The sequence below is a fragment of the Doryrhamphus excisus genome, linkage group LG8 (genome assembly GCF_037039965.1).
Source record: "Doryrhamphus excisus strain RoL-2023G ecotype Guam linkage group LG8, RoL_Dexc_Guam_v1.1, whole genome shotgun sequence".
NCBI lineage: Eukaryota > Metazoa > Chordata > Actinopteri > Syngnathiformes > Syngnathidae > Doryrhamphus > Doryrhamphus excisus.
In genome coordinates this window covers 14,864,988-14,891,640 of record NC_136364.1, presented here as the reverse complement: position 1 = coordinate 14,891,640, position 26,653 = coordinate 14,864,988, and the positions used below count along the sequence as shown (strand labels likewise).

At 40.3% G+C, this 26,653-nt stretch overlaps 1 protein-coding gene across 4 annotated transcripts; it reads right to left on the bottom strand.

Annotated features, from left to right (window-relative positions):
* On the bottom strand, positions 1–26,250 carry LOC131134543 (large neutral amino acids transporter small subunit 4-like). 4 transcript variants are annotated; one of them, XM_058079944.2, is made up of 15 exons: positions 26,054–26,250; positions 24,351–24,565; positions 21,182–21,404; positions 21,051–21,106; positions 20,897–20,973; positions 8,851–8,943; positions 8,367–8,500; positions 7,999–8,210; positions 4,467–4,610; positions 4,286–4,303; positions 3,996–4,122; positions 3,234–3,366; positions 2,317–2,390; positions 608–731; positions 1–524 (listed from the first exon to the last, which is right to left on the bottom strand). In XM_058079944.2, the coding sequence occupies exons 2-15, from the start codon at positions 24,508–24,510 to the stop codon at positions 363–365; spliced, it is 1,737 nt and encodes a 578-aa protein (XP_057935927.2). In that variant the 5' UTR covers positions 24,511–24,565; positions 26,054–26,250; the 3' UTR covers positions 1–362. The 4 variants fall into 4 exon arrangements, with proteins under 4 accessions (XP_057935927.2, XP_057935928.2, XP_057935929.2 ...); XM_058079945.2 differs by having other exon boundaries at positions 21,182–21,401; positions 26,054–26,248; XM_058079946.2 differs by lacking the exon at positions 4,286–4,303 and having other exon boundaries at positions 26,054–26,249.
* Positions 26,251–26,653: the final 403 nt, after the last annotated feature.

The window sequence follows — 26,653 nt, the reverse complement described above, 5'->3', positions numbered from 1 at the left end:
TTCGTCGTACGACAGGCAGGACGATACGGATGCAGAGGCGAATATATATGATGATGCAAAGAGTAAAGGAAAAGGAAATCTTTGTTGGCACTGTTGCACGCTGTTGTTGTACTGCAGTGATGCATTCGTACCGCCAGGGGGCTCCAAATGCATTGTTGTGTGTCCTCAGCACAGTGGTGCAGGAAAGCTGGATAAAACACTGGCAGTAAAAAACAGTGTCGTGATAAAAGTGTGTCCAGGATGGAATGGAGTTCCTGCGAGAGTCACATGACCCTTCCGCATCTCCTCAGTATCATATTTTTCATCGCTTTCGCTCATCCTGTCAAGTTTGTGTCCCATCCTCCTCATTTTCATTGCTTCCCCTACACAAAGGCCTCAGGCTTGGTACCGTTGTCCATCTTGACGTAGATCTTTGGGTCTTCGTCCTGCTCATCCCTGAGGCGCTGGAGGTAGCGGCTGTGGCACAGCAAATAGAAGGGCAGGCAAAATCCCAGCATGCTCAGCGCCAAAAGGCCCACGTTCACCTGAAGACAGCAGCAAGGTCAGACGATCCGAAACTCATTGAAATGAAACTCCTACCCTTAACCGGGTATCTGGACTTGCTTACCCATAAGGGGTCTCCCTCCAGGGGCCCCACCATAGCCATAAAGAGAGGCTGCTGGAGCAGCGCAAACAAAGCACTGATCAGAGACTGCATGCCAGTCAGGCTGCCAAACTGAGAGGACGGGTAACTGGAGGAAGAGAACAACATTTGTTAGGAGGTAAAAACGACTGAAGGCTGTCTCAATTCCAGCACTTCAGACTGGGAAGTACAGAAAAAAGCAGTGCACTGTCATAATGAAAAAAAAGAGTTGCTACATATTGCAATCATCATTTCCAGTAAGTGCACAACAAGTGCGTATAAGCAAGTTATAGCAAGTTTATAAGTTTATAAGTGCATACTCAAGAACCAAGTACCATATTTTCCCGACTATAAGTCGCACTTTTTTTCATAGGTTGGCTGTTCCTGCGACTTATACTCCAGAGCGACTTATTAATGAAGAAACTGTTTATGTTACATAAACACTGGACACCTTTTGTGTTCATGTTTATTTTTTGTGTAGCTGAATAAGCATTGTGTTAGCATATCTTACACCGATTCAGCCTGCTCTCTATTCTTTTATTAATGTTAGAACTTCCCTTCCAAGAGGACGTAATGTCTGTTTTGGTCAAGTAGTTTGTAAAATAAATTACCCGCAAAAAATGCGACTTATACTCCAGTGCGACATTCATTCATTTTCTACCGCTTTTCCTCATGAGGGTCGCGGGGGTGCTGGAGCCTATCCCAGCTATCTTTGGGCAAGAGGCGGGGTACACCCTGGACTGGTGGCCAGCCAATCACAGGGCACATATAGACAAACAACCATTCACACTCACATTCATACCTATGGACAATTTGGAGTGGCCTATTAACCTAGCATGTTTTTGGAATGTGGGAGGAAACCGGAGTACCCGGAGAAAACCCACACATGCACGGGGAGAACATGCAAACTCCACACAAAGATGGCCGAGGGTGGAATTGAATCCTGGTCTCCTAGCTGTGAGGTCTGCGCACTAACCACTCGACCGCCGTGCCGCCCCCAGTGTGACATATGTATGTTTTTTTCTACATAATTGTGCATTTTTGGCCTTGTGCGACTTATACTCCGGAGCGACTTATAGTCCAGAAAATACGGTATAAGTGGTCCTCATTTTTGTGGTTATGAACACGCTCCCAAAATTAATGAAAAACTTCATTTTGCTCCGTGTCAAGTGAAAATGCTCTAGTCACTTCAAAACACACAAGAGACAAGACAAGTGATAATAATGGTGGGTACAATCTAATAACACTGGCATGCAAGGAGGTCATCTAAAATGAGAGGCTACAGCTATCTTAAATTGTCCAGCTGCCCAAGGCTGTTGAGTCTGAGCATGTGAAGGACATGTTGTGGAGACGACAGGCCTCGAGCAGATCATCAGAGCAAGTCTGTGACATTAATGTGTGTCATAGCAGCAATACTAAATGATTAGACCAACCTTGTTTCTTCACCTTAATGCCAAATATAATGAAAAAAAAATGTCGGCAGGAGTGTATATTTAGCCATTTCAATGTTTTTTTTTTAATAAAAATCACTCTTACGTCAATAGCTTCGACATTGTACTGCAAAAACAAAGCTTACAGGCATTCCATGTTGTTGTGTTCATTGTATTCTACAGGTAACATACCTGTAGTGTAACCAGGTCCCAGCATGTGTTATTTTATATACAGTACAATGATGGAATATATGATACACTTACACTGCAGCATAGAGGCCTCCAACCGCAGAGTGGATGAAGCCTCTGACAATAGTATGCAGGATGAAGGACAAAATCTGAAAATAAAAAAAAGAAAACATGATGTACTAATATTAATACTAATACTAATATATAAAGATAATATACTGTAGACTGGCTGAGAGCAAGACAGGTGATGAAATAGACTGAAGTAAACAAATGCGTTGCACACAGATGTCAATGTGTATTTATGCCACTAGATGTCACTAAAGTACTATGAAACAGCATATTCTCCCACGCATGCTCAGAATGAGGCTCTTTGTCTCAGAACAGTGAATGCAGGGGAGTACACTGTGTGGACAAAACTATTGGGACACCAGGAAGGAGGTGGGGGGAGAGACTTAGAGGTGACTGATGTTGTTGCAGCCAAGATAGGGCTGGCTAGTTCGACACCATCTTGGTTGTACTTAAAGGATGGGATTGAGGTCAGGATTCCCAAATAAACGTAAGCTTGTGACTTTCAAGTCAAGACTATTTTGACTAATTAATTTGCAATAAAAGTATGAAATATATATTGAGCTAAAAAAAAGTTTATTTTGAATTGAAAGTAACAGGCTTAGGTTAATTTGGGAATTCTGACCTCAATATATATTTCATACTTTTACTGCAAATGTTGAGCTGAAATTGAAGTGGAACATCAATAATGGCGCTTTGACGCAGCAAAATAACACAGGCTTTAAATGCAAGTTCTCGCATTTTGTCGCGATTTATTGGTGAAAGGTAACCCTCATGAATAGCAGGGATCTACTGTCATTGGGATAAATCACTATTGAAATGAGAGTTCTCATTTTGTTGACATAAACAACAAATCCATTATCAGGGGTCTCTAAAAGTTGATTATTTAACTCAACAAAAAAATGTGTGTGTGTGTGTGTGTGTACCTGAAGAGGAAGGTTGGGGATGATGCAAGTGACTCCAAAGCCAACCAGGAGTAAGTTGGTGAAGATAAAAGCTCGGGTGGAGTTGACAATCTTCTGAATCTTCTTGTCCGGGCGGCGAGGCTGACCAGGCTCCCTGATGGAAAAGACTCAAGTTGAATATATTTTCTGGACATAACATTGATGCACACCCCTCATATTTCAGCAAATGATACATTCTATCATTTTCAGAAGATTTGTGCAAATGCTTTCTGAAACATCACTTTGTCGTGACACTGTGTGCTAAAGTAAATTATTATTAGGCCTGTCATATTAATTTAATGACTTATGTATATATTTTTAGCGTCATCACTCCTTCAAAAAACAACTCAAAACCCACCTCTTTAAATCTGTTTTTAATGTCTAACTTTTAATACCTGACTGCTGTGCCCCGCCCCGCTTTTTCTCATGTTTAACTGTGTATTAACGAATGAATGTCGTATTTTAATGTATCTTTTACTCTGTTTACTTGCTTTTATTCAACTCCATTCTTCTGTAAAGTGTCTTTGAGTATTTTGAAAAGCGCTATACCAATAAAATGTATTATTATTATTGTTATTATAATGTGGGGGAACGCATGTCAAGCCATAACTCAATGTCCCCACACCGTCACACAGACGCTGACGCTCCATTAGAACTTCATTCTTACCTGAATGCATCACCAGCAATGCAATTTGAGCCAAATTTGAAATCATTTTGTATTTATTGTTTCATATTATATCTCACCTCGCAGTACTCTTGTCTTTTTCATCCTCGCAGTCTTTGAGTCTCCAGTCCATGACGTAGCCAATGACAGGGGAGGTGGCCAGACACAGCAGCTGCAGCACGCCAAAGATGGACGTGTATGTGCTGACTGGGACACAAACAGTGACAACATGGTATGATCATTGTGGCGTCCATTTTGATACGAAAAGGACTTTTTTAGTTTACAAGTGGAACAAATGTGTTGTTTTTTTTTTAGTCAGCTGGAGAGAAGAGTGAAAAGCAGTTAAATGTTAGAAATGGCTGTCCCTTACCCACTTGCATCCTTTCCACTGCAACATGACAGCACAAAGTGGAAAGAGTCAGAGAGGCAAGAGAAAAGGAAACATGAAGAGGTGTTAACAAGAAGCAGTAGGAGCTGAGCGAGAAGAAGATATTGCAAACAAAGTGGTTAGAAGCTCAAGGAGGACAGGGTGAAAGCACCAGTGCACACACCAGTGCTGAGATCTCCTTCCGTCAGGGACTCCAGGATGGTGTTCATGGCACCCATGTAGAAGATGAGGCGCAGCTGCGTCACGCACATGGTGATCAGGCTCAGGAGGAAAATGGGGCTCAGCACGCTCCTCATGAAGGACTGAGCTGCAGAAGAAACAGCAGTTTTACATCAGGGCTATGAATTAGAACCAAGGAACCAGACTTTATTCTTGTCTAACAAGAAGAAACATAACAATAAAAGCAGTTACAAGTCAATATCTGCCTTGCAACACACAAAACTGTAACATTTGACATAAATCTTACACTGTGGCCACTGTAGTCGGCAAATAGATACTCCTAATCTTCTCTAACATGCCTCAACCTGCATGTTAAAGCAATTGTGAGAGGTTTTTCTTCGAGGGTCCAAGGGGAAAGTTGATCATTAATCTAACTTGTGAATATACAGATGGGAAAGTGGACTACATTTGCACCACAGCCCATATGGTGAAGCGCTAGACAAACCAATTAAAGGTTCGTGCACAGATGGAGTTGGATTTATTGCCCACAAGGATCCATTTGAAGCTTAGTTACAGCATTTGTTTGGAAGGTGCTCATGCTTGCAAGGAAATTCACATACATTGCTTGGTTACTGAAAGCAACACGTACGTGTGCTATCTCAGAGCACAGGGGTATAGTCATCTCTCACTAATAAAAATCATAATAATAATACATTTTAGTCCTCAAAGACGCTTTGCAGTGAATAAAAATAGAGTTGAGTAAAAAAACAGTAAAAGATGCATTACAATACAACACCCATACATTCATTCAGAGCCAAAAATAACAAGGCTAAAGCAGGGCACAACAGTAATGTATAAAAAGTTAGTTTAAACTACATTAGTTTAAACATTAATTAATAAATTGTAGCTGTTTCGTGGTTGACTACGGCCCCATATGAGTCAGAAAATATGCATATTAAAGCTAATTGCGAATGAAGGCTGTAGTCTACATTCTACGTTGACCACTAGGTGTCAGACATTATCGTCAGATTCGTTTAAACTATTTCACAACAGACACTGCAAAAATAACATTATTATGTTATTAATCGACAAATTAATCATTCATTCATCTTCTATACCGCTTATCCTCACGAGGGTCGCGGGCCATATTAATCACAACACACCATAAGATCACTTCCTGTCTTCTACACATCTGTCCGTCCGCCATTAAGTTCCCCTTGGGAACACATTTACTGTGACACACATGATTAATTTACGTCTTATTTACTTGTATTATGTCTATTATGTTGGGTAATACAAATGTAAAGCTATTTAAAACCGACATAACAATACATTTATGAGACAATAGCCACTTTAAGGAGTCCACTCCCCCCCTAAAAAACACGAGTTATTAATTTAACGGTCTGGAAGCAATTAACTGCGATAAACAAGGAACGATTGTTCCTGGCTTTTTGTACGCCCCAATTTTTCGTACGATTCGACACCGGACCTCCATATTTAGCAGAGTATCATCCCCAAACAAAAAACTAAATATCTTTCTTGTCACGTTATTGCCTTTATCCAGCTGTGTTCATAACGCGGGAAAACTGAATAGTTTCTCAGGGCTCTACATATTTTTAACAATACCATTTTTGTTAAAAAAAACAACAACAAATCCTTAAAAAAACGGCAAGTATGAAAAATGTACCACTATGTCCAACTGCGTTCATAAAGTGTCTTTATTACAAAATGTGGCTCCTCTCACATCATCTCCCAGCATCATTTTTTTTTATTTAATATGGCTGCAAAAAAATTTGCACGTACCAAAACTTTGATAAGGAAGGTAACGTTGCAGCAAAGTAGTCTGCAATTCCTTATTTATATATATTTAGAATTGTTTTCCGCATGTAAAACTATAATTAATGGCTCATAGGATTTACATTATTTCTTAAGGGAAAAATTGACCCTTTTTCCGGGTTTTCAAGGGATCATTTACTGTTACCGTTTACTGTTGCTGTAGTATGAAATGATGAAATGTATGAAAGAACTGCACAATAATTTGACTAATTTTTTGACACAGGGAGGCTCGACACTACTGCAATCTACAACCACATAAACTGCAAATGTGCGGTGCTAGACGACCATAATGTATCTTAGATAAGGCACATGTACTTTACATTAAACTGTGAACTAATTCATTCATTTTCTTTGATGTTTGTACTCACTATCACAATGGGGTATGCTGGAGCCTATCCCAACTGACATGCACAGGAAGAATATGCAAACTCCACACACAGATACAACATGCTAATCACTAGTCCACCGTGCGGCCTAAACTATGAACTCACTTTTGAAAAATAAAAATGTCATCAACATTTTTGATCCGGTACTACGTCTTGAGGTCACAATGACCGTAACAAGAGTGCAAGTATTTATCCAAAAACATACCTCACCATCTCGATAAACCGGTGAATGTTTGCACAGCGCTACAATGACTGTATGCGTGTTTACGTTCATGTTGCTCAACCTTTTACCCACAATGCTGCTACTTCACAATTCCAGCCAGCTTACCTTCCACCCGCTGAGTGCCCAAAGTGACTTCTAAACCAATTCCACGGTCCACTTGGTACCAAAGGGACCAAGTAGAAAAAGAACGCATCTAACCAGCCTAGGTGTGCACCCCCACTGGAAGCCCCTCACACTCATAAAAGTGGGAAGGCCAAAGGTAAAAGGGCCATTTTCAGTATGTCTAATTATTGTGTACAGATCTAGGTCAGGACTCAGATGCTGTCCGTTCCAGACACCCAAAAACGTTAAGAAAATAATATTTAATATAGAATAAATATAGTTTTATTATTATTATTATTATTATTATTATTATTATTATTATTATTATTATTATTATTATTATTATTATTATTATTATTATTATTATTAATAATATTTTATTATTATTTTATTATTATTTTATTATTTTATGAACAGAAAGGGTATGCCATCTTCGTGCTTTGCGATTATTTTTTTTTTCTTGTGTTTCTCACCTTTATCAAAGTGCTAGCACTCACCACTTTCTTTGGCCCCATGGTGTGTTATTTAGAAGTCACACTCAATAGAAAAATGCATGACAGTGAGTCACCAATGCACAGGGTCCTTTGTTAGGGCAGTTGATTTTTCAGACTCGTTTGTCACGTGCTACATTGTACAATAACCAAGACAGTGAATGAAAACCGAGTTTCTGCTGTAAGAAAAATGGTCATAAGAGTAATAATCTCAAATAAATTTCTCAAATTTAATAAATTTGTTAGGTATTAAATGTCTGTAACAGACCTGTCAACCTTGGAACAAAATTGATGAGTTATTTTTATTGCAAAGGTTTATCCCAAATCGGAGAAGGCGATAACATCATGTGATGCAGGAGGGTTTTGTGTTGCGTACACTGGTGCCGTGACTCCTAACCGAAACAGGCGAAGCGTAGAGTCCAAATGTATGCAAATGAGCACCAAGGTCTGCTCTAAGCTTATAGCGTTTGTGAATGGATCCATCATTTCTCAACTTACTTTCCTGTGGAGGCTTGCACGTCACCTCCAGGTCGACGGTGGACAGGCACATCTTGCTGGCATCTTGAGAGGCCAGGTCTTTGCGGGGCTGGTGTTGCTGCTTGACCGAGTTGCCCACACTTAGACGGCGCCCCACTGTCGTCACCTGCCGGTAAAACTGCTTCCCTGTGATCTTGTGGTCGAATCCCAGCCAGCTGAACTTGATCTTCACTCTGAGGGGGCAAATTGCAGATGGTGAAAAAAAATTGGATTTCAGGGACTTAAAGGTGAATTAAAGCAAAGCCAAGCAGCTTTTCTGGTTTTTAATATTTCATGTCTCGAAGCTGTTATTATAACACTGATATTTAGTGTGTGTGGGACGTTCTTACGTGAAGTCCATGTCTTCTGGGCCGGGGAAGGGCTCCAGAGGCCAGTTGATGAAGCAGTTGAAGAACACCAGACAGGCACAACCGGCCCAAACCAGTAAGATGGAGATGAAGGTGGCACCAAGGTCATAGATCACCTAAAAAGCAAATCAACGATGACTTCCATGGACTCGACCAAAAAGGGGGGTCTCGTACAGAACCAAGAACCACCACTTAAAGGACTTTAGAATCTGTGGTGATCAGAACAGTTCTTCTGTTACTCAACGGGTAACATTTGTCTCTCAAAAGTGACTAAGTTGCTTGCTGAAAAATCACACAGCAAGCTTCTGACTCATGGAATGGTTAACACATCAGTAGAGAACCCCCCCCCCCCCCCCCCACACACACACACAAAGACTCATGGACATTGGTTGTGTAGTGTTTGCACAACTATGACGACCATCAAGACAATACAAAAAAGCGTACAGGTGTACTATGTGATGGTTACCTTGATGCCGGGGAACGTGACTGCAGAGGAGGCATACGATCCGATCATCAAGGCGATGAAGGTCGACCTCAGGTCGCCAAACATGTTGGGAAGCTGACAGGAAAGAAGATGACTCTCTTAACCAACATCAAAACAAATAAATTAACTATGAACAACGGTAATACAATGTTGGATTATTAAATTCGCCCCCGTCTCTGCATCACAGCCGTCAGTAATTCAGTTCATAAAAAACTAAATAAGTAAACAAAGCAAAAACTACTATTGTCTCTCATTCAAATTCTTTGGCTTCCCCCCCCCCCCCAAAAAGCCTGTCTGTGTCCAACAACAATATCAATTCAACAACTCAAACCTTGGTTTTCCAGCACCACCGTTTTCGTTTGATTCGATTTGCAGTACTACTCCAAACAAAGCCCTTGCGATGGTGACTCTGCATTTATTTTAAATGAGTGTGACTGCTGAATAACCCACCATGGGGACAAATAAAGCTGCAAGCGCCAGCAATTTGATAAAGATGGTGAGGAAAAAGTCATATGAAGAGGGTGTGTCCTCCCCTTAAAAGTCTTCAATAAAGGTAAAAGTCATGTTAAATATTCTTTTATCCATTTCATTCCTCATTTATCTGGATTCCACAGTGTTTTCAGTCATTCATTCATTCAAACCTATGCCTAAAATTAATTCAAATTAAAGTTGCAATGTTCAAACAAAAGACATTATTGTGGTCATACAAAAAACAAAAGGATGAAGTTGCAAAAAAACATATAATGTTACGATAATAAAGTCAAAATAATATGACCAATAAATAACATTATGACAAAAATCTCATGGAGAAAAGGCTAGATCACAAAGCTGAGATACAGGTTTTTTTTTTCTTGAAATATCAAAGTAGCCAAGTAGCATCCTTTCATTTTCACTATGTAGCCCTCTGTTGAAAAAGTTTGGACACCCCCGCAAGAGACAATGGGATTTATTTAGATTGATTGATTAGGATCCACTGCTTGGATCAAAGTAAAAACTGCCATTCAAGCATCCTTTGACTGCTTCAGTTGCAGGATGAAGGGAATATTTGTTCTCCGCATAGAGACTGACCTGGTGTCACCTGTGTATCATTTCCTCTACTATCTAAAAACACACAAATACGTATTTCCTGCAGCTGTTGGATTGTAATACTTGCCGCCTTATTAAAGCGTTATACTGCTTGAATGGGTTTAAAATGACCTTTAAATGAGAAAGCTGCCATTTGTTTTGGGGAACCATACCCAACCAGTCCCAATTGTTTCCTTTATATTGTCTTCCCTCGCTCATTGCAGTTAATTGATGAATTTACATGGAATATTTCATAGCTATCATAGCTATCGCATGGAAAACCTGTTTACAATTTTTTTTAAAGTTTTTTTTAATCTAGAAATGAAATGACCCCCTTATAGTCACCTTTACAGCCGCATTACCAAACATTGGAGATATAATTAGACAATGCAAAACAGTTTACCTTGTAGGTGGGGCAGAATTGATGGCAGACAGGAAGTGAGATCTGAGACGTTGACATTATTGAGTTGAGTTTTAGCTTTTTGTGGGCTATGACTGCAACGGTAACACATGTTCTTATTATTATGATGATGGTGGGAGACAATTTAAACCTGCAATAGAAGCCGTTTGTTCAATTCTGGTGCTTCAGTTGTCAATTACTGACACCTAGTGACCAATGAGGGATACTACATTCACAAGTTGTGGTCTTACAGGCTTATATAATTAAATTAAATTAAATTAAATTAAATTAAATTAAATTAAATTAAATTAAATTAAATTAAATTAAATTAAATTAAATTAAATTAAATTAAATTAAATTAAATTAAATTAAATTGTGCATTTAGACATTTTAATGCCAAAAATCTTTAATTTAGGGGGAAAATGTGTAAATTTTGCTTAAATGTGCTTTTTTTTCTCTTTACTAATAAAATAGCGATCATTCGCAGTATTAACGTGAGAGTGAGGCAGCGATGTTTGACCTGTGATGTAGCGAGGGACGAGCACTACAGTGCTTCATGAGTTAAAGTTCATCACAAAGCTGTACGAGATACACTTAAGCATATTTCAAGTGTCACTGATACACTTGAAGGGCTCTTTGGCCTAGTAGTCTATGAAGTAGTTATGAAGTACTGTTTTGTGTTCCAGCATTTTGAAGCACAACAGAGAAAGAATCTGGAGAGTCTTGCGTAATAACACTAAGCAGTGCACACGGCGTTCTTATCTAAAACACTCACAACTGTAAACAGCCGTCTTCACAAAAACAGAAAACACAAATGAGTCAGAAGGTGCCGACACATTCTTAAGTAAAGGAGCAATAAGTACTAACTTGAAGGGGTGAACAGATACACTATTGATATCAAGGGTAGTATCGCTATTGGATCATGTATGTAATATGTAATAATTGTATCATTTTGTTGACATTGCCAATATCTGCAGTATCGCCCACCCCATACTAATCACATACATGACCTCCGAATGTAGAATCCAGTCATGGCTGTTTGCTCACGCTGGGCTAAGATACACAACCTTCGACCCAGTCGGTGGAGAGGAAACACAAAGGATGTGTCCAGCATGTCGTCACCATGATTCATCATGAGGAGTCAACAAGTTCACGTTTCTCCACTGAAGCTCTCTCGCTTCCTCATTTTCATCCAGTCTGCTGATCTGGACACAAACTGGTCCGCTGTTGTAAGACTGGGCGTTTGTGTTGCTAGGGTAGCTGCTTGTATCCATATACACGTTATACATTCATGTGACTGGAAGAACGTCAGCAAAAGGCGCAACAGGCAGAAGACAATTCAAACCACAAGTACTCAAAAACAAGCAGTATGAGACCAAAACATACTGCTATGTATACTGTTTTGCTACTGCAAACATCACCTCGTACTTCGGTACGTGACAAAAATAAAATAAATAAAAAATAACAACTTAAACTATGTTAGGAAAGCAGGAAGTGAACAAATTTACTGATTGTAAAAGTACCAGATGTAGGGGTAGGATTTAATAAGCTTTGCTTCTTCCTACTCCTTTTGGACATGTGGAACTGTGAACTGATTATGTGATGCATTCAATTGTAATCTGATGCATGTTCAAATCAAATAAAAGCATAACCATTACCAAAACACATCCTGCATAATTTCATAAAACAAAACACTAATGTGACCAAAGAAAAAACATCATATTTCCCAACTACAAGTCACTCGAGAGTATAAGTCGCATCAGTCAGAATATGTCTCCCAGAAGGAAATATACATATATCAGTCATATTTACCTGTATACTGTACTTATCATGGGTTTAGGGGTTTCATGGCACCGCTTCTACAACATTACATTTAAAAAATATTATTTCAAATTCAAATAAATCAGAGTTCAACCATCAATATATTCATTATAAATCAACATCATAATAACAATAAGTTCCTCTAGTGCCTTTTTTTTATGTCTGATGATGATGGTTTTCCTCTCATATGTTGCCACAGGCAGTCCTTTCTTAGAATGCGAGAGTCAGTGGGCAAAAACAACAACAAAATCACATGAGCGGTGCCATGAAAAAAAAAAAATGTGTTGCAGCATGTCCAGACCAGATTCCTTGTGATGTGACGGCACAAAAAGAAGGGAAGAGCTAATGTCTCCAAGTTAGTGGGTCTGAGTCACAGTTCGGGGCTGACATAGACCAGAACAGGTTGAGACTGTGCAGCGCGAGGATAGCGTGTGTCAGGATAATATGTGATACAAACAAGTGAGCTGTCGAGCTGCACTGTGGGGGGGTTTATGCAACTTTTGGACCTGCATCAGGCAGATACGTTAAGCAATAAACAAACTGTCAACATGGATCTCTTCTACATATGAAAATATATATAACCGGGTGCAGACAAGTCCAGACACGATCTGACAAATCTTAAATAACTTTGATCAAAATTTTCTTTTCCTCAGTGTGAAAATATCTGGAACCCCCTGCCTACCCCCACCTTGTCTGACGTCCATATTCCATAAATATGTATGAAAAATAACCCCCAAAGACGGATGACAGCAAAGACAATCAGCCCAGCCAACCCACATACAACTGCTGTTACATCTCCCCTCAATAGCGCCTTTGTTAGCGCTGTGTGTATCCAAGCGCGTAGTGTAAGTGTACACACTGATGGACTCTGTGTTTGGACAGCCATGTCAGGTCTATTTTACCTCCCCAAAAAGTCACGTAGATAAGAGCTCATGGTTTGCACGGCTGGGTTGTGTTGCTAACAAGTGCAGATGGACACCGGATGTCATAAAGAGCTTACCTGGTGTCCTTGCATACGTGGGTATTTAAAAGGATACTTTTTAGAAAATGTCAAGAAATCAATATCAAAATTATTTTTTCAGGCTGAACGCATGCCGACTGAACTGAAAAGTGTCCACCTCAATCGATCCAATTTGCATACGGTCGCTGTTTGGTCCGACCCCTTTATTCCCTCATCATATATGCCATAGATCCCCACTTTTATAGGAGTTACTTCACTGCACCAGCAGCGAATTATTAAAAAAACAAGTAATAATAATAAAAATTGATAAGCCACACACCCCGCCCTCTGATTTCAGATCAACATTTGCATTTAAGGGGTTTGAGTCAGCTCCAGAACCTTCCAATTCTCCCTTCAACTTGCCTGACATGTTAATTGAACACATTCATTCATTCATTTTCTACCGCTTTTCCTCACAAGGGTCGCGGGGGTGCTGGAGCCTATCCCAGCTGTCTTCGGGCGAGAGGCGGGGTACACCCTGGACTGGTGGTCAGCCAATCACAGGGCACATATAGACAAACAACCATTCACACTCACATTCATACCTATGGACAATTTGGAGTCGCCAATTAACCTAGCATGTTTTTGGAATGTGGGAGGAAACCGGAGTATCCGTAGAAAACCCACGCATTCACGGGGAGAACATGCAAACTCTGAGGGTGGAATTGAACCCTGGTCTCCTAGCTGTGAGGTCTAATTAAACACATTTAAAGTATTAAATGTATATGTAGCACTAATTAATGACAACAGGAGATGGAATCAGAGTCCCGGTGAAGCCAGTCACTGCACACAACTACGATGCGTTGAAGAACAAAATCTCAAAACTTGATGAAAAAAAATATTATCAGTGACAAAAGACAGAAATATGTTTCAAATGTGAGCTTCCTAACAGTGATACATGTATTTGGACTACGGATGTCCGATGAATATCAGCCTAAAAAAGCTAGGAGACCCGAGTTACATTCCACCCTCGGCCATCTCTGTGTAGAGTTTGCATGTTCTCCCCGTGCATGCGTGGGTTTTCTCCGGGTACTCCGGTTTCCTCCCACATTCCAAAAACATGCTAGGTTAATTGGCGACTCCAGATTGTCCATAGGTATGAATGTGAGTGTGAATGGTTGTTTGTCTATATGTGCCCTGTGATTGGCTGGCCACCAGTCCAGGGTGTACCCCGTCTCTCACCTGAAGACAGCTGGGATAGGCTCCAGCACCCCCTGTGACCCTTGTGAGGATAAGCAGTAGAAAATGAATGAATGTTTACAACACACGTGTGTTCATTCCACCACATACCGGTATTGGAAATTGAGAGTTGCACAATATTGGCATATCAGTTTTCGGCAAAAAAGCCAAAATCAAACATGACTAATTTTGATGTATCTATAAATGATTGCTGACTTCGGCGCAATGAGATGTTTTCTGTTGAAAAAAAAACACTTATTTTTCAGAGAAAAGCCCAATACTGTTTTGACCCCGGGGTCAGATGGTGCAGGTCGTACTGGTCTGAGATTCGGATCTGGTTAAGAGATTCCCTTCAGTCTGCAGACAACTGGACATGTTTTGCTACTCTGGCTAAGAGAGTGTGCTGAGTTAAATGAAAAAAAAATGCAGAGTATGCTACAAAGGCAACTACGGAATGACCAAACGCCGGTCATGGCAGCGGGGTGAAAGAGGAAACTGGAGAGGGAGCTTTTTGAGAGGAAACGAAAGAAGGAAGAGGGTCTGCTTGCGGCCAATGGAAATTGTGCTGCCTGCCAATGCAGCACGGAGAACCAGCTCGGACTGGTCCTGTCCACTCCATCTATCATAAAGTGCAGCCGACTGAACTGGAAGATTAGCAAACAGCAGCTGACAAACTCCAGAGCGCCGTCGTGTTTGGCGTGGATTGACTTTTTCCATTGTCTTAGAAGGGCGGGGATGTCCCCGAGTGGGACCGAAGGCCTCTGCGGGCCTTTGCGCAAATCCAGCAATAATATAAATGTATGTCAAAATAGCACTCCTCCACCATGTAACAACCACACGATATCAGCGACGGCTGCTCCCGTCTCAAATGACCACGCCTTTTTCTGCATATTTCCTTTCATCTGAGGTGGTGAGGAAACAAAGCACAAAGTGTTCTCTCTGGGCACCCCCAGCCAGTCACACGAGCATGCATGAAAGGGAATGATTTCTATCATTAGATACAGGCAGAGAAATGCCTCAGTGTGGGGATAGCACAGTTGGGAAGCACGAAGCCTTGCAGCACGTGCCGAGAGAACGGGAGGAGTTTCATACGCCACATTCACGGGATACTGTTTATGCTGTACATACAGTATGTGTGTGTGTGTGTATTTGGGGTGCCTTAAACACATGTAACATGATTCTTTCAAGTGTGCTTACAGGCAGACAAGAAAAGAAGCAAAAGGAGGCAACTTTACTCCTTGTTTTCCCCAGCCAGGACTTGGGAATGTCCTGCTAAATGTGCATCCCACAGGAAATGACAGATAAAGAGAAGAAACAGCAAAAAAACATGACATCAATCATAAAAAGTGACACAATAACAATATAGAATAGGGATGGGCAAATATTTTAACTTATTTTGAGTTTATACCTCTATTTTGAGTTAACAAAATGGTCCAGTCCACACACACACACACACACACACAATTTTATGCTTATAATTTTCCTTGAATTATTTGTCTAATTTTATCTGTAAAAGTGTTATCCTATCAGCTATATATATCACATCAAACTATGTAATTTAATTTTACAGTTTTGTTGTTGTTTTTTTTTTTACTAAATAAGACATCCGACTTGCAAGTCATGTTGCCATGATGTGTTAAAAATCAAAATACTTAGAAAGCAACTGGCGGGCCAGATTCAAAAGCTTGGTGGGCCAAATGTGGCCCCCGGGCAGTAGTTTGCCCACCCCTGATATCAAAGAAGTACTTGGCCCCGACGGCTTATGTCAACGTGAGCGGCAAAGGGGTCATTTGTGGGAAAAATAGGTCAATTTATGTTGGAGTATTGTTAATTATCATATCATCAGGGTATATAAGTGTAAAAACACACACATCCAGGGTATATAAGTGTATAAACACACACATCCGGGGTATATCAGTGTATAGGCACACACTTCCAGGGTATATAAGTGTATAGACATACACATCCAGGGTATAAAAGTGTATAGACACACACATCCAGGGTATAAAAGTGTATAGACACACAAATCCAGGGTATATAAGTGCATAAACACACACATCCAGGGTATAAAAGTGTATAGACACACACATCCGGGGTATATAAGTGTATAAACACACACATCCAGGGTATATAAGTGTATAGACACACACATCCGGGGTATATAAGTGTATAAACACACACATCCAGGGTATATAAGTGTATAAACACACACATCTAGGGTATATAAGTGTATAGACACACACATCCAGGGTATATAAGTGTATAGACACACACATATAGGGTATATAAGTGTATAAACACACACACCCAGGGTATACAGTGAAGAAAATAAGTATTTGAACACCCTGCTATTTTGCTATTTCTCCCACTTAGAAATCATGGAGGGGTCTGAAATTTTCATCGTAGGTGCATGTCCACTGTGAGAGAGATAAACTAAAAAGAAAAATCCAGAAATCACAATGCATGATTTTTTAACAATTTATTTGTGTGATACAGCTGCAAATAAGTATTTGAACACCTGTGTATCATCTAGAATTCTGACCCTGAAAGACCTGTTAGTCTGCCCATTAGAAGTCCACCTGCACTCCATGTATCATCCTGAATCAGATGCACCTGTTTGAGGTCGTTAGCTGCATAAAGACACCTGTCCACCCCATACAATCAGTAAGACTTTAACTTGTAACATGGCGAAGACCAAAGAGCTGTCCAAAGACACCAGAGACAAAATTGTACACCTCCACAAGGCTGGAAAGGGCTACGGAGCAATTACCAAGCAGCTTGGTGAAAAAAGGTCCACTGTTGGAGCTATCATTAGAAAATGGAAGAAGCTAAACATGACGGTCAATCTCAATCGGAGTGGAGCCCCATGCAAGATATCACCTCGTGGGGTCTCAATGATTCTAAGAAAGGTGAGGAATCAGCCCAGAACTACACGACAGGACTTGGTCAATGACCTGAAAAGAGCTGGGACCACCGTTTCCAAGGTTACTGTAGGTAATACACTAAGACGTCATGATGTGAAATCATGCATGGCACCAAAGGTTCCCCTGCTTAAACCAGCACATGTCAAGGCCCGTCTTAAGTTTGCATATGACCATTTGGATGATACAGAGGAGTCATGGGAGAAAGTTTTATGGTCAGATGAGACCAAAATAGAACTTTTTGGTCATAATTCCAATAAGCGTGTTTGGAGGAAGAAGAATGAAGAGTACAATCCGAAGAACACCATCCCTACTGTGAAGCATGGGGGTGGTAGCATCATGCTTTGGGGGTGTTTTTCTGCACATGGGACAGGACGAGTGCACTGCATTAAAGAGAGGATGACTGGGGCCGTGTATTGTGAGATTTTGGGGAACAACCTCCTTCCCTCTGTCAGAGCATTGAAGATGGGTCGTGGCTGGGTCTTCCAACACGACAACGACCCGAAGCACACAGCCAGGAAAACCAAGGAGTGGCTCCGTAAGAAGCATATCAAGGTTCTAGCATGGCCCAGCCAGTCTCCAGACCTGAACCCAATCGAAAATCTTTGGAGGGAGCTCAAACTCCGTGTTTCTCAGCGACAGCCCAGAAACCTGACTGATCTAGAGAAGATCTGTGTGGAGGAGTGGGCCAAGATCCCTCCTGCAGTGTGTGCAAACCTGGTGAAAAACTACAGGAAACGTTTGACCTCTGTAATAGCAAACAAAGGCTACTGTACCAAATATTAACATTCATTTTCTCAGGTGTTCAAATACTTATTTGCAGCTGTATCACACAAATAAATTGTTAAAAAATCATGCATTGTGATTTCTGGATTTTTCTTTTTAGTTTATCTCTCTCACAGTGGACATGCACCTACGATGAAAATTTCAGACCCCTCCATGATTTCTAAGTGGGAGAAATAGCAAAATAGCAGGGTGTTCAAATACTTATTTTCTTCACTGTATAAGTGTATAGACACACACATATAGGGTATATAAGTGTATAAACACACACACCCAGGGTATATACGTAAGTGTATAGACACACACATCCAGGGTATATAAGTGTATAGACACACACAAGCTGTGGCAGTTCCAGCCTAGCCACAGAAAGCAACATAAACTGAAGAACAAAAACAACATCGGACTGTATGTCCCAGTGGATAACATGAACAGGAAGTGGGTGGGGCGATGCATATAAGCACACGCGGCACGTGTGGGCGGTTTCCTCTCTGACAAAGTGCCTGCAAGTCGCACTGCTGCAAAGATCCCGTCATGTTGATACCTTTCTGTTAGTCTGATTTATCGCTACCACAGCACCACGTGTTACATTTGCACCGTCACCGCTACCAACCACGGTGACGCGTGCGCTCCTGCGGAGATGAAATAGTCATGAGGCGAGGCCTTTTTTTGGCCACCAGACAGCAGCCGTGAATAATAGATGTTAGTTGCTTCTTTCTACTCTCCCGCTCTCACGCGGACCCTCTCCTCTGATGCAGCACTTTCATCTCACTGCACCCTGACCACTCCAGCTTCTCTTCATCACTCCGTCTTTGTTTGCAGACACTGCTCTTATATCTACTCAAAGTTTGGACTGGGAACCAATTTGGATTTTGTTTTCATGTTTTAAATACAAAAAAATGACTTTTCACTATATGGTTCAGTATACTGGTGGGCAAAAACCTTATTTAAACATCAGGCACGCTCGAGAACTACTTGCAGAAGACTACACACAGCACAAGAATGTATTTTTCACATTTCATCATGTCTTCCATGCCCAGGTGCACCAAAGAAAAGGAAAGTCATTAGCATAGAAGTGAAAATGCATTCATTCATTTTGTACCGCTTATCCTCACGAGGGTCGCGGGCGGTGCTGGAGCCTATCCCAGCTGTCTTCAAGCAAGAGGCTGGGAAAACCCTGGACTGGTGGCCAGCCAATCACAGGGCACATATAGACAAACAACCATTCACACTCACATTCATACCTATGGACAATTTGGAGTCGCCAATTAACCTAGCATGTTTTTGGAATGTGGGAGGAAACCGGAGTACCCGTAGAAAACCCACGCATGAACGTGGAGAACATGCAAACTCCACGCAGAGATGGCCGAGGGTGGAATTGAACTCGGGTCTCCCAGCTGTGAGGCCTGCGTGCTAACCACTCGAACTGAAAATGAACATTGTAAAAAAGCTCAACTCAGAGAGAGAAGACACTCTTTTGGTACCAACCTCTGGACTGTCATGACCATGATGAAGTATAAATATTATCGAATATTTGATTGTCGAATATTTGTCTTAAAATGTGACCATATTTCATCATATATCATCTGAAAGCGACATTAGCAATGAGTGTAGCGGACTTAATATTGACACTGATCTAACTTGGGTGTAAAATCCCAACTTAAAGTCTAAAAACAGAACTCCTATGGAACCCGAGGACCACATAGAATCATTCCACTTTGTCACCCCAACAATGGCGGCACACTGCTTTCCTCTTATCCGCTCGTGTTTGTCTGTTTACATATTTCACTGAGAAGGCCAAGTGTTGCCCTTGGCACCGTCGCTCGTCGCTAGAAGTAACACCCTTCTTGTTTGGTACCGAAAAATCCAACACAAGTACTGAGACACCCCTAAATATCACAGACAGATTGTGTTCTATCTGAATACCATTGTTCTCTCTTATCACCATTTTGTCTGACGTCGTCATCCTGTGAGTTGGTCAAACAGGAACTATGCCCCCTCCCAACCCAAAGGACACTAGCCACATTTATATGAGTTTTTCTCTTTCCAAATGGAATTTTTCCGAATGACCTTTCCGAAAACAATGGTATACATAGAAAGGAATATTCCAATCTCTTGTCTACATGCGCCGCTATAATCAACCAGAATAGTCAATGGGGCATCCGCAGTAAAACGTAAACATCAACATCATGTGATACCGACTTCCCCGAGATTTTCTTTCACTTTCTTTCACACCAGTTTTTCCTTCATCCAGTCTTGAAATGAGTTTGGATCAAAAACAAACTTTCCGCAGCAGTCCAGTACCGATTGCTCGCCTCCATTTTTAAAACTAAAGAACATCTCGAGCTGCGTGTTACGTCATATCTGAGCATGCGCTGAAACGCACCCAGAATAAATTTAAACAGAAAAACATAACATTCAATCTTGGTAATATTTTATAGTTAAACTCCGGACATGTTTTATATACTAGATATATATTTTCTATATATAAGTATAGAAGGGTTTAGATTCTGTTCCACAGATGATGCTAATGCATACAGAAAGCTTGCCAACCGCCAATAAACAACAGAAGAAGAAAAACACCACGAAGAAGAACACACCCTGACAACTTTCCGTTTGAGCGGGTACAAGATACCTCAATCGGATTGGGGAAAGGAATATTCCACCCCTGTGAATCCGATTATATATTCATTCGGATTGGAACTTTTCTTTCGGAATGAGGTGTATACAAAGGTTACATTCTTTCCGTTTGAGTAAATAAACCTAATGCAATTGGAATATTTGGGTCCATGTATACGTGGCTACTTTCATGCATCTGACCCCATAAACAGTTTGCCAGTCAAGTAGAAATCCGAGTCTTACTGTCAGGGAGGTGAACGTCATGCACATGCCTCCAAATCCATTCATGGCCAGGGCGAAAAAGATCAGGATGGACAGACCTAAGCGACATACAAAGGTAGTAAGCACAGGGAACTACAGCAAATGCATACATGACGGTATAAGGAGAACCACGTACTGTTGGGGTCACTTGCTCCGTAGGCGATGAGGAGGCAGGAAAAAGCAAAGCAGGCACTGGAAAAAATACACATATTTAGGTGTATTTAGCATATAAAATACACTCTGTGTCCTGTTCACTGTTCGGCTCACCTGCCCAGGAGTCGCAGCTTCCGCGGGCCGTATTTATCCATGACAATACCCATGGGTAGAGTGATGGCGGACAGCAGGAAGGAGCCCACGGTGAAGGCCAGGTTCAGCATCTCATCCTGGTCTTTGCAGATTTGCCAGCCGTTCATCTCCAGGTACTCCTCGGTGTCAGATGTCTCAGCGGTGGACATGTTGGACAGGCTGACGTTGGAGCTGTTGCTGTCTGCTTGGTGAGAACACATGAGAACTATATGAGATCATATGAGACAAAAGATTGGAAGACTGGAAGAAAACACGCCACTCTTTTTGGTCTCATGACCATTAGGATAAAGATGATTGAACGCTAGGAACTGATGTTTGAATTATTTGTGTTGCGCTTGTTGTTTATCACGTTCAGTGTCCATCACTGCATAGTCACTATCGGTCCTATTGAGTGCAACATTTACTTTACATGGTCGCTCGTAAAGAACACGAGTAAACAAGCTCCTGAAAAAGTGAACCCTTGCACCGTGCAAAGGACCTCTCCCTTTCTGCTTGCCCCCCCCGCTAAATAGACACGTGCACTCTATTTTTGTACATCTGCCCTACTGACTGCATCAACAGACTGATGCGACAACACAGGAAGGCTGACGCACCGACCACAACTTCTTGGCGTCAATCTGTTTTGGCACAGACTGTCAGGAAAAATAAAAGAGAAGGACGGAAGAAAAACTACCGAGTCATCAGATTGTAGTCTGCATCTCGGTGCTGAGGGCGTTTCTCCAGGATATACAGTACATATAAAATATATGTACATAAACATAAAGACAAACTTTATGCTTTATTTTGACATACAATTGAAAACAGCTTAAATTTATGAGATAATCCGTTATACATACGCAGCAACATGTGACATCGCCGCCCCGTGTTGTAGCCGTAAATCAGCACTTTTCCAGCTGAGTTTACAAAACATTCAGATCAGGGAGAAAAAAAAAAGCACAGATATGTCAGGATCGTCACACACTGTGTGTCCTTTCGGAGAACTTGCACTTCATTGTCCTCCCTTTAGAAGGGTTGAAAAGTTGGAGACAAAGGGAAGTGAGAGTGACTTGTGTATCGTGTTGCCTGGTATACAGTAGCAGTAGGCGGGGGGGGGGGTAACTAGGAGTATTCATTGCTGACCATCATTTGATCCAGTTTGCACAACAATGTCTGTACACTCACATGGTGAGGTACTAATCAGACGCTCTACTGCAGCTGTGCGGAGGGGGGGGGGCATTTCAGGTTTTTACCCTGAAAACCATTTGGCACGACCTGTTTGAATTACAGCCTGACTGTACTGGGACAGTTACTAAAGATAATTAGTGTAACATACAGGGTCAGGCAAAATGATCTAACACATTTGTAGGTTAAATAAAAGGAAAATAAAGTAAAGACACAAAAAAGTGTTTTAATTGTAATTTTTATTTATTATTTTTTATTATTATTTATTATTTTATTTTTACTGTACTGGGACAGTTACTAAAGATAATTAGTGTAAAATACAGGGTCAGGCAAAAGAATTTGACACATTTGTAGGTTAAATAAAAGGCAAATAAAGTAAAGAAACAAAAAGGGTTTAAATTTTTATTTTTTAAATTTTTATATTTATTTATTATTTTTATTATTATTTATTATTTTTATTTTTACTGTACTGGGACAGTTACTAAAGATAATTAGTGTAAAATACAGGGTCAGGCAAAAGAATTTGACACATTTGTAGGTTAAATAAAAGGCAAATAAAGTAAAGAAACAAAAAAGGGTTTAAATTTTTATTTTTTAAATTTTTATATTATTTATTATTTTTTATTATTATTTATTATTTATTATTTTTATTTTTACTGTACTGGGACAGTTACTAAAGATAATTAGTGTAACATACAGGGTCAGGCAAAATGATCTAACACATTTGTAGGTTAAATAAAAGGAAAATAAAGTAAAGACACAAAAAAGTGTTTTAATTGTAATTTTTATTTATTATTTTTTATTATTATTTATTATTTTATTTTTACTGTACTGGGACAGTTACTAAAGATAATTAGTGTAAAATACAGGGTCAGGCAAAAGAATTTGACACATTTGTAGGTTAAATAAAAGGCAAATAAAGTAAAGAAACAAAAAAGGGTTTAAATTTTTATTTTTTAAATTTTTATATTTATTTATTATTTTTATTATTATTTATTATTTTTATTTTTACTGTACTGGGACAGTTACTAAAGATAATTAGTGTAAAATACAGGGTCAGGCAAAAGAATTTGACACATTTGTAGGTTAAATAAAAGGCAAATAAAGTAAAGAAACAAAAAAGGGTTTAAATTTTTATTTTTAAAATTTTTATATTATTTATTATTTTTTATTATTATTTATTATTTTTATTTTTACTGTACTGGGACAGTTACTAAAGATAATTAGTGTAACATACAGGGTCAGGCAAAATGATCTGACACATTTGTAGGTTAAATAAAAGGCAAATAAAGTAAAGACACAAATATGTTTTAATTTTTTTTTTTAAGTACATATAATGCAATTTTTTTTCATATAATGCCATTGTTTTTGGTTTCTTTCGTAGACATGATACCGTAGTAGCTCCAAACACCATCTTGTTATGGGTTACCAACTTCAGAGCTACTGTATCTGCACTGAAATTAAAATCAACCGGCCAACCTTGCATGAAATTGAATGACATTATATGTACTTTTCAAAAATAAAAATACTTTTTTTTCTTTACTTTATTTGCCTTTTATTTAACCTACAAATGTGTCAGATCATTTTGCCTGACCGTGTATAATAATATAGTTTAGATTTATATTTCACCAGTGTAATCCCTGAAAAAGAGTGTGGTGACAACACACCCATAACAAACACCGCAGAGTCTCAAAGTACTCAAGGGGGTTGGATTCTGGGCTTTTAAAGACACTCAAGGTGAGGTCATGCATCCAGCATCCATCCCAAGCGGATAACTTGTGTGAAAAGGCTTTTCAGCACTTCAACACCAACCTTTGTGTGACACATCAGCTCAGGTTCGCAGTAGTCACACATTCAAGGCAGGAAGTGAAAGTTTCATGACACAGTGTCAATATTCCCACTGCATATTTGTGCTTGAAAGCATCGAAATGACTTTGCTAACTCCTCCTGAAATGCAACATAAGCTTACCGGGTGCTTTGCACAGGTAGGAATAGAAGCCCTCAGACTTGAGCATGATGAGCAGAGATCCCCAGCCCAGCAGCACGGCGGAGAAAAGCAGGTTCTCAATGACTGCCGTCACCGCCATCCACCAACGGCGGGCAAAAGCCGTAGCTAAGGTGGGCGCCATCTCAGCTGAGTGGGTTTCACCTGTTCGACTGGGAAGGACGAAGACTCGGTGTCACCTGGATGTTTAAAGGGAACATGAAAGGGATATGATGGAGAATGATACACTTGTAAAAAACTTTTCTCAAACAATTTAATAGTGTAGTGTTTTGTTTTTTTTAATAGTGTAAAAAGTATCGGTATCGCCAATACTACCCCTGTACAGTATTCACTTGCTCAATACCAAAGTGAGCAGTATCGCCCACCCCCACTGCAGGCTGATGGCAATGACGAACAGAGAATACAAACACAAAACAGCTGAGATGACTACACCACGCCCCGCTCATAAAAAGCCCCGCCCTTTAAGAAATCTGATTGGTGCTTGACGAAAGGCAGCCTTCTCCACTTGCATGTTGTCAACATCGGATATGTAGCACCGAGCAGTTTGTTGTCATACAAAACAATTTGATTAAAAAGCGACTTCAGATACCACGACAGGAAAAATATTTACTATTTAAATACAATTAAAAATATAACGTGGATGTTTTATCGTTGTGCTAAAACGTAGGTGGACTACGTCTAATGTAGAGAAACACAATTGTTGATTTTGTAAAATTCGATGGCACCTGAACGTAACGCCAGCTTCATCCGGTTCGAACCAGCACGGCGCGAGACCGTTGTCAAGGTTTTAAGTGATGATACAGCATCATTTCTTTGTCATATTTACAACACAAAACGTCTGACAAAAATATATAAAACGGGAAATACTGTAAAATTTAATATGTACATTTCGTTTGTCTTAATGTGTTGCACTAAAAACTACAACTATTTTACTATCGACAACAAATTGTGTAGAATACTGACTTCTGGGAAACTGCCTCCCAGTCGAGCCTTACTGTATAATAGCGTCGACATGTCTACATTTGGCTTGTGTCTATGTGTGTTTTTCATCACCCACGTCGACAAAAACAAAGTACTGATTGCGCTAAATGAAGCACAATGCTCAAACTGGTCTGCGCTGGACTGCATACACCCTCCTCCGTCCACGGTTTAAATGTATACGGTGAGAGAACTTAACCCACTTCCGATAAACCTTCAAATTAAACTACGAAGGACGTCATTTTCATGAAATCTAAAATAAAACAGATACGTGTAATTTTATGTTGAAGGCAGGCTGCGGCAATTACTAGGAAGTACGCGGTGTGATCAACAGTAGCTTGACTTAAAGCACTAAGGAGCGCTCATCTGTTCCGTATAAACAACTGTAACAAGTACAAGAAACTGCAGCCATTGTTCCGTCTTACAACAAAAATAAATTACATTTCCGTTCCACGCCATTGAGCCATGCAGGTGATTGTTGTATTTTAGAAAATAAAATATCGCTGTGATGCTAGGCAGGAAAGAGCAAATATTTAACATCATCCCCTCTTACTCGCTTCAAGACTAAATAATATGAGAACAGAATTCAGATGCGTTCAGTCTGATTTTAGGTCAGTGTCTTTGAGCCTGTTCTCCAGTAAGATGCAGACTGCGAGTGAGTCAGAGCATCCTTGTTGTGGACGGCCCACCTGGGTCTGCAGCTTCGGCGACAATGGAGTCCGTCCGTCTTCAGTCTAGTCCTCCTCTTCTGGTCCCGAAAACCGTCGACGCGCAGCAGACGTCAAAGTTCTCATGCAGGACGTCTGCGGACTTTGTTTGACTTTCTCCATCCCCTTGGTCATTGCTGACATTATATAGCGACGGAGAAACGATGAATAAACAAAGTCGTTCCCCCATTGGCTGAGGGCTGTGCTAGAGACCTGTCTCGGCCAATCAGGGGAGAGTCTTTCTCCACGTGCTCTGGGTCTCAACTGATATTTTGTAGGAATAACACTTGTTCAAATTTGGATGAAAGGGCATACAAAAGGCTAATTACGACACCAAACAGCTAATAGTTACCATGACAAGAAGGAAAATAGTGAAATGAGATGATGTCAATAAACACAACAGCGTCACCGAGATGCACTGTAAGCAGATTGAAAAAGTAGTGCGAAAAACGTCATCAGAACCATTTGTTGTTAAAAGTTACTATTTGGTTTAACAAAGAATAAAGAACGGGTTAGGGGCTGCACGTGCGTTATAAATGGAGTCACTGTTAACTTGAAATGTGACACCCATGTTGTAATTCT